At 39.7% G+C, this 8,295-nt stretch overlaps 1 protein-coding gene across 4 annotated transcripts; it reads right to left on the bottom strand.

Moving 5' to 3' along the window:
* Window positions 1–2,096: 2,096 nt before the first annotated feature.
* LOC131298006 (transcription factor bHLH47) lies at window positions 2,097–7,881 on the bottom strand. Of its 4 annotated transcripts, none has more exons than XM_058323260.1 (5): window positions 7,712–7,881; window positions 6,379–6,491; window positions 3,313–3,425; window positions 3,032–3,159; window positions 2,097–2,675 (listed from the first exon to the last, which is right to left on the bottom strand). In XM_058323260.1, the coding sequence occupies exons 2-5, from the start codon at window positions 6,447–6,449 to the stop codon at window positions 2,262–2,264; spliced, it is 726 nt and encodes a 241-aa protein (XP_058179243.1). In that variant the 5' UTR covers window positions 6,450–6,491; window positions 7,712–7,881; the 3' UTR covers window positions 2,097–2,261. The 4 variants fall into 4 exon arrangements, with proteins under 4 accessions (XP_058179243.1, XP_058179245.1, XP_058179244.1 ...); XM_058323262.1 differs by having other exon boundaries at window positions 6,379–7,480; window positions 7,712–7,880; XM_058323261.1 differs by lacking the exon at window positions 7,712–7,881 and having other exon boundaries at window positions 6,379–7,585.
* Window positions 7,882–8,295: the final 414 nt, after the last annotated feature.

Raw genomic sequence — 8,295 nt, 5'->3', positions numbered from 1 at the left:
TTCTTGGTCTACAAGAATTAAAATTTTATTTTAATTAATTAGGAAATATGTTTTATTTAATGCCGCTTGTTTTGGCATGATTTATTATTTCTTTTACAGTAGGATTTCTAGGGTTAGGGTCTTATAAAAAGGGCTGTAACCTATTCAATTATGAGACTTTTAAAACTTTTATCAATAATATTACAGAGATTTTCTCTTTCTTTCTTGTGCGCAAGAATTGCTCGTTGCGACGAGTTGTTTATCTCGTTTGGACTAGTACGCTAACTAGTCTCTCGTGAATTCCGCCGCGTCAAGAAATTCATTCCTACTATCTGAAGGCGAGTTATTCAAACCTTGAGTGTCGCTTATTCGACTGATATCCATAATAATCCTCAAATAACTCGCCTTCAGATTCATCCTCACTATCAAGTTGATAATAAGAATATCTTCTGGAGACGTTTTGATTAATAGGTTGGTTGCGGGCAAATCCCTCAACGCTGTTCCTATCAACTTTGCGTTTAACAGATTGACCATGGGCAAATCCCTTGGTGCGAGTCCTGTTAAATACTTCACCACGACGAACGTCAATGGGTGTGTCTTCAACTTTGTTTGGTGCCATCGAACCAGGCAAAACCTGGCTCTGATACCACTTGACGCGGCGGAATTCACGAGAGACTAGTTAGCGTACTAGTCCAAACGAGATAAACAACTCGTCGCAACGAGCAATTCTTGCGCACAAGAAAGAAAGAGAAAATCTCTGTAATATTATTGATAAAAGTTTTAAAAGTCTCATAATTGAATAGGTTACAGCCCTTTTTATAAGACCCTAACCCTAGAAATCCTACTGTAAAAGAAATAATAAATCATGCCAAAACAAGCGGCATTAAATAAAACATATTTCCTAATTAATTAAAATAAAATTTTAATTCTTGTAGACCAAGAATTCTAATAAAGGCAAAAATCAAAATTAAACCGAATACGGAAAGTTAGTAATTCTAACCTAAACGGAAATATTCCTAACCAAAATCTTATTCTAAAACAAAGAAAATAAAATACAAAAACTCTCCATTTTTGTCCTACATCACACTTTACCGCGGAGTCATATCCCTATCCGTTCTCTGCCTAGACGCTAAGGGCAATCCTTCAAGAGCGGAGGATTTCTTGACATTTCTGATTGGCTGTCTTGTATTAATTTCTAATACTCCCTCCGTCCCTTTTTAACTGTCCTGCTTCGTAATTCCAACTTATTAAAAAAACATCATCATTATACCTTTCACATCAACTTTTTCCTCCATTTTCCCTACTTACCCATCATCATTACACTTTTACTCACTTACTTTTCAAAAAGAAATCTACTTTTAGGGATAAAATAGACAATGCACCAACTTTTACCAACTAACTTTATAAAATGGACACTTATTAAAGGACAGCCCAAAATGGAATACAGGACTATAAAAAAGGGACGGAGGAAGTAAGTTGTTTAATCGTTGACATTTTGAATCGTATACATAATAAGATGGTTTGATCAGTCTGTGAGGATATGGAGGTTTCTTGATCTCGACAACACAAAGAGGAAAAGGGGGCATGTAAGAGAGTTTCACACCGTGAACATGTATTAAAAAAAAATTTGACTGGCTAAAGTACAAAACTGACTTTGAAGTGTTTAATTTGGTCCAAAAATGCATCTGTTTCTTTGAAACAAACCAAGAATTTTATCCCTTTCAGTCCACATGAGGACCTTGGCGAATCATTCCGCCATCCAATTATCCATACCAACCTGTTGATCTTTTAGACCTCTAACTGGGCCATAATTCCAATAAAACCCTACAAAATGAACATATCCCAGATTCCCAGGTGAGGTGGTGATAACCACTGAACTCTCAGACATGTCAAAAGCTCCACCCATACTTACCAAGCTTCTTCTACACAAAATAACAAAATCAAAGCAAATGATCTGAATTCCCAACGTTACTTCTACAGAATGTTCAGATCCCAGGTTCCGAAACCTCTACAATCCCCACCTCCTGCAACCTATCTGCACTTTTGACCCTTGTCCACCATGCTGTGTTAAGCCGAGGTTCCATAAAATTAAAACAGAAAGAAAAGAAGATACGTAATGCTCATGAAAACGCTCTAAATTGCCATTCATCCACACTGTACAAAGTAAATTCTCCCAACTGGAAGGCAATTGATCATTTCACCCCTACAAGAGAATTTAAGCTGACGAACAAACCTACAGATCACTAAAAAATTTTGGAAACATTTATAGCCTTGGATGTTATCTAAGCTTGATTCTCCACCACTACATCACCATTACTGTTGCCACTGTGTCGACATTGATTCGATGTTTCTGGTTGATTTTGTAGGAGTTGCGATGGCCACGAATCAGACGAGGTGGGGTACCTAGCATGTGGTTTACTAACGTTTGAGGTAGGCCTGGATGTAAGTTCGGTAGCATCGTTCTCTGGATAAGCCGGCAAATCAGAACAAACAGGGAGCACAAAGAAAGGACTCGCGTATGGTGGTTGCTGTAACACAGGGTCTACAGGAAAACGTGATGTTGCTTCTTCTGGAGGGGGTACATTCAGGTCCGGCTTAGAGTGCAGCACCATCTCTTGTATCTCTATTCGCAGTTTCCCAATCTGAGCTTCTAATGCAGAATTCTCATCCTGCAGCTCATTCTTCTCGACAGTAACCTGTTCATTGACATTTTGAGAAAGCTCAAAACTTAAAACGTTCTACCACTGAACAGAAAGGCACAGGCACAGACATTCTGGTTTTACAAAAAGAAAAAGAAAGAGATAAAAAAAAAATTAATAAAACTGAAGCTGCAGATAATGTTTTGATAAACCAGATTCAGATGTCGTGGTGTATACAAGAGAAGTCAGTTTTCCAAAGACATGGAAAGACACTAGTGTATAGAGGAAGCGACAAGTGTTCAACATAGTTTGATATGCATTGCTTTTCAAGTACTGAAGTTGGCACCACCTATGATTGGTTTTTAGACAACACCATTTAACGACAGTAACTTGTGGATATTTAAGAGCCTTACATATTGAGATTCAGACAATAAAGCTGCATTCTCTCTTCTGAGGCTCTCAATCTGGGCATGCATTTCCTTACATAGTCGAGCAGTTTCTCCTAGTATAGAGGCCTTTCCAACGTTCTGCTGCGGCAGTCCTACATAAGGAATTCAAGAACATACAGTATTTAGTGCAATTCCATCCAGAGAGGTAAGAAAATACTTTTGCGCTTTACAGAAGTCTAAAACAATACAAATAAAAGATAATCCCACAAAACAAGAAATGATCAAAATAGTTTTGATGAAATTACCAAGGGAATTAGCTAGCGCGAGGAAGAGATCGTTCAAATGCTCACGCTTCAACTTTTCCCTCTCGGACTTGTGAATTCTTTTTGGAACTTGATTCTTTTTGCTAGGATTGGACCTGCTCCAGAAACAGCTTTCAGATGCCTAAGTAAAATGGAGATCTCCCACATAAATAGTTCACATAAAAAGAGTAAAAATCTACCATTATTCTTTTCTTCATGAAGAAAATACGTAGTTCATACCACTTGAAATCAAACATTATCCTACTAAGCTCTAGATCCAAAATCGCATTTTTTAATGGTAATTTTTTCTTCTGTTTCCTTTTGATGATAAAGCATGTGCATGCATAAGAAGACGGATTCCTCTTCTGACGCTATTCATAACGAGGACGAAGGAAAAGGCTTAAGAAAGTGAAGTAGCAGAGTATAGCCAAAACTTCATGCTACCGGGCAACATTGTGAAACATAAGCACAGTTAAATGGAAGATTTCAATGAAAGATACGCTGACTCTTTGGGATGCATACTTGTCAAGGAGAACAAAGTGCCAGCTTACTCCCAAATTGGGCCAGATACAGTTACTTGAACATAAGCGGATTAGGGTATATGAAGATGAAGCAGGAACCAAAGGACGAACAGACCAACAACATACACTAATACAGAATTGCAGAGAAAACATGATAACATGCCTTGTTCTCTTTGCTTTTCAAAAAGCATTTTTTTAAAAATACCCCTTAGATTCCCTCTACTTTCAACATTTCTCTCTCCACTTATTACCCCTACTATTTTTCAAAAAAAAATTTCAAATCCAAATCCAAACACAACTTAGTGGCTTCAAATCTTACACTGACACCTTCGGTGTGGCATTGATGTTGGACATGATACCACATAGGACAACGTGAAAAGAGTAGATGTACCCATGTCTAAGAACCCATTTCTCACAGACGTGTTATTTCCAGGATTGAAGATATATCCAACACATTTTCAAGTAGGCCAAGTCTTCCCTGTCCTAATATTAATTTGTAAACAGAACCTATTAGTACATAGTCCATTTGACACAAGGATTTAACTTCAACAGATGAAAAGAAGGCATATTATATTAGCTCACAAGGAGCCAATTTGTGTGGTAATGGTCTACGAGACCATTCGGGAATCAAGATCACCATGGACATGTTTTGAGAGACTAATACTTCATTTCAAGGGCTCCCAAATATTGTAAACATTAAAAAGGGAAAAACATGTATATTTCTGAAGGAAGTTCTCCAGAGCAGTGCAAACTAAAACTGAACACGTGGATGGCACATGAGCAATAGAAGAGTACCACGCGAGGGTTAATAGTATACTTCGATCAAGCAGTTGATCGGTGGCACCACAAAGGGGTGTACGGTCAGATGTGCTCGGATACGGCCTCATGCCCAAACAAGGGGCAAACCCTAGCAGGAACCGCCCTAAATGATAAGGCGGTAAAGACATTCTAGAACGTTCTAGAGCGTATGCACTACGTGATAGGCAGGTATCCCACGAATAGGGGATACAGATTGTGTTTCCTAAAGGGATATGGACTTAGTTTCCATATCGAGAGGAATTCCATAAGGGCTAGGTTTCCTAACAGGAAATGAAACCTAAGCAAAGAAGGAGATTTGGAGAGCAAGTCAGTCTAAACATATAAATAAAACACGAGACCCATGGAGTACGCTGTCATTCATTGCTTTTCCTATTGATAATTAGGGTTTCCCAAGTACGTGATACTTAGGCATCGGAGGGCCTTTGCCGACGAGAGGCAGAGGTGCGCTCACTGTGCCTTGTTTTGCAGATTAGGGTTTTGGCGAGGAAGCACGTGTTGTTGGTCTTGCAAGGCGTTGTCCAAACACTACGCAAATTTTATCGCTTTACAATTTCAAAATCTGATATTAATGAAAATTTTGTGCAAGCAATGATCATATACTGCTTGGGAAGTTCAATCTCGTTATGAACGGAAGCTCCAATTGATCAGTTCCTAAAGGTGATTTGGGAAGGCCAGTTTTTAATTTGGTTTGTTTCAGATTTCAAATGTTAATTGATCTCAATGCCCATGATATTAACCTGAATTTTCAAAACGCCCATTTTGTCAACTGACCTTCTATTGCCAACCCATCCTGAACAAACTTATCGACAAATGATTACCTTTTATTTTTCCTTCCATAGTCCCTACTGGCAATGCGAATGCTGAGCAAATAAATAGTCATAAAAGCTATACCATGTGTAGCAGGCCGAGCAGAATGGCTCGTTCCATTCCGAGCGTGATCTAGTAACCGTGGCCGAGGGTTCCTTTTGCTTAGGGTTCCTCTAATTACATCTTCTTTAATACTCCATTCCCTACACCTGCTCGGGAAGGAGGATACGATCGTTTCGATAGCCGCCGAAGGTCCCACAACATGCTCGGTGCCGAGCATGGCTTGGCCGACGGTCCAGCTCATCCGCGTCAGAACAGCATTCATGGCTATGATGATGGTCGTGATGTCATCCGAACGGTTATGAGAACAATGATGGTGGCACGTGAAGGTGCCAGCTCATCATGAAAACGGTTGCAAAACCCTAAACGTGATGCAACAGTGACATCAGCCGACGCGTGTCGAGCGTTGGTGCAATCTTGGAGTCCAAGCGAAGGGTTTCCTATAAATATCCCATTATGCCTTCTTGGATAGGTACGCAAAAAGAAAACCCTAGCTCCCAATCTCTAACTCTTCCTTGCAAGAAAACTGACTCTTGCACCGGAGGGCCATTCCGGAGAACCTCCGGTGTGGTCTCTTAGTCGTGCTTCGTTTTGCAGGACTGGGCGAAGGAGATAAGAGCAAGCCCCAAACCACCATTCAAAAAGGACGAACCACCCAAAATGGAGCCTCACACCATGTCAACATGATACGCTGTCACCATCTTTTCTCCAAAAGTCATCATCCATGGGATTATAACATCAAAGCCTTATAATGGATGAACAAAACTATACAAGGTCCAAAGGAATGGTTTGCATGCATTGCTATATCAGAACAAATTTAAATGTTCAAATAACGAACTAGGATCTTTCTTAAATCACTGACCTATTTGCAGATGGCTCTGCCAACTGGCTAACCGTGTCAACAATTGGAGCAGCAGGAACCTCCGAATCCATCTCAACTTTTTGCGACCCTACTAGACTTCAATGCGGAATCTCCTACAATAGCCAAACAACCCACCCAAGGAAACTGAAAGTTAATCCTTGTCAATCAACTGCTAGCAAACAAGTGAGATCAACAAATCTTATGAGATGAGAAAATTGAACCCTGTCTAGTTTGTATCTTAATGGACAGAAAGCAGGGTAAGGAACCGGGCTACTTTATACCCATTTGGTTGCAGTGAAAACAGGACAGGCGTAGATTATAGTTGGAGTCGTTTAGTTTTTAAGTGCTTAAAACAAGCAACGTAAAAAGAAAAGAAAAGCAAGGAGGATTAGTAACTGGAGCTCGGAGCTTGGTTGGGCTATTTCCTTTTGCAGCCTGAAGTCCTTTCAATCTGAGATACTTAAACTTGTGTTTTCAGCAGCAGTCTATTACATATGGCTGGAAAGGAATGCCATAGTGTTTGGTGGAAGTGTGAAGTCTGCAAGAACGTTTTTTTTTTTTTTTTGACAAGTAAGTCGGCAAGAACGTTGATTGAAGCAATCACAGCTGGAATTAGGGCCAGGGTGTGTTCGTGGAAGGATTATCCTACAGCTGCCACAGACAAGGAACTATGCCTGAGATGGGGGTTCTCCACTTCTCCCTTAAAGTTTTGGGGAGTGATCATGATTGATATTTCCTGATGGTGGGATATATGTTTTGTGTCTCTTTGTTTCTTTGTTGCTCCTTTCAGGAGTCGTGGGTTCTTTCTTTGTTTAAGGACTGAGTCCTTTTGTAAATTCAGTTTTGGTTAATACAATTGTCAATTACCAAAAAAAGAGAGGAGGGTACTCCTGAAGCTCTAATGTTCAAAAAAAAAAAAATGGCCAAACTATCCGACCAGACCTAGAAAGTTCATAATTTAAGGCTCTCTATACAACAAGCAATCAAAGAGAAAAAGGTTAGCACTTCCATTTCTTTTCTTGTCCGATTTTGTCTCAGCAAACACAGCATGAAGCCCGAAATTTCACGACAAAAACACCCACCTCCAAATTCGCATCTACAACTATACAAAAAAGCCCAATAGTTAAATACACCAAACATACAATCACACGTAACTAGAAGAAACCCTAGATAAAATACATGCATTTAACTGAATTAAGGGCAGTAAAAAAACACTACTCAAACCCTAACTCGTGGTGAAGAGCTTGGCAATCAGAAACGATCGACATAAACTCCAATTCATGAGAAAATCAGCTCAATCGGACTAGAAATTGGGTGCAATCATCGTGCATACCTATGGGGGGGAGCGAAGTTGTTGAGACTCCGCGACGGGTCGAGGTGTGACCGAGAGAGAGAGAGAGAGTAGAGAAATGGGGGGCGTGTGGCGGGAGATTCTTATGGGACGGGGGGAGCGTGGTCGCCACCTGCCGTTTGGATGCATCGAATCAGGACAACAGGAATTTTCCCCTTTTTTTTTTCTTGCTTCTATTATCCATTAGTGGGATAGGGGTCCCATTCACATTCACATTGGAACCCCCACACACTACATCTCTATGAGCATCTCGTCAAAAGATGTGAGTATGAGTTTAAGTGTTCGGGGTTGAAAATAAGAAAACTGATATTGACACTCTAAAAATTGATTGAAGCACTCCAATATCAGTATAATTCGAAAGTCATTTACCTTTGTTTTTGGAATGTGTCTATCAATTTTTGGAGTGCCAATATCATTGTCCAATAATAATTGTAAAGGTTAATGTCAAACTGTGTGGGGTTCACTTGGAGACTCAAAAATATTATTGGAGCTGAGTCGTTTAATTTGCCTATATCATTTTTTTAAGGGTTTTTTGAAAAAACAAAATTTCGCCTTAGTTTGATATG

Source organism: Rhododendron vialii, chromosome 8a (genome assembly GCF_030253575.1).
Source record: "Rhododendron vialii isolate Sample 1 chromosome 8a, ASM3025357v1".
NCBI lineage: Eukaryota > Viridiplantae > Streptophyta > Magnoliopsida > Ericales > Ericaceae > Rhododendron > Rhododendron vialii.
Note: the sequence above shows the minus strand (reverse complement) of the source record. Positions and strands in the feature narration are given on the sequence as shown.

Coding starts and splice junctions, on each gene's coding strand:
- LOC131298006 (XM_058323260.1), bottom strand. CDS start 6,449: ATGGATTCGGAGGTTCCTGCTGCTCCAATTGTTGACACGGTTAGCCAG. Junction 3,426..6,378: donor GCAGAGCCATCTGCAAATAG/GTCAGTGATTTA, acceptor TTTCTGGAGCAG/GTCCAATCCTAGCAAAAAGA. Junction 3,160..3,312: donor CGCGCTAGCTAATTCCCTTG/GTAATTTCATCA, acceptor TTCCTTATGTAG/GACTGCCGCAGCAGAACGTT.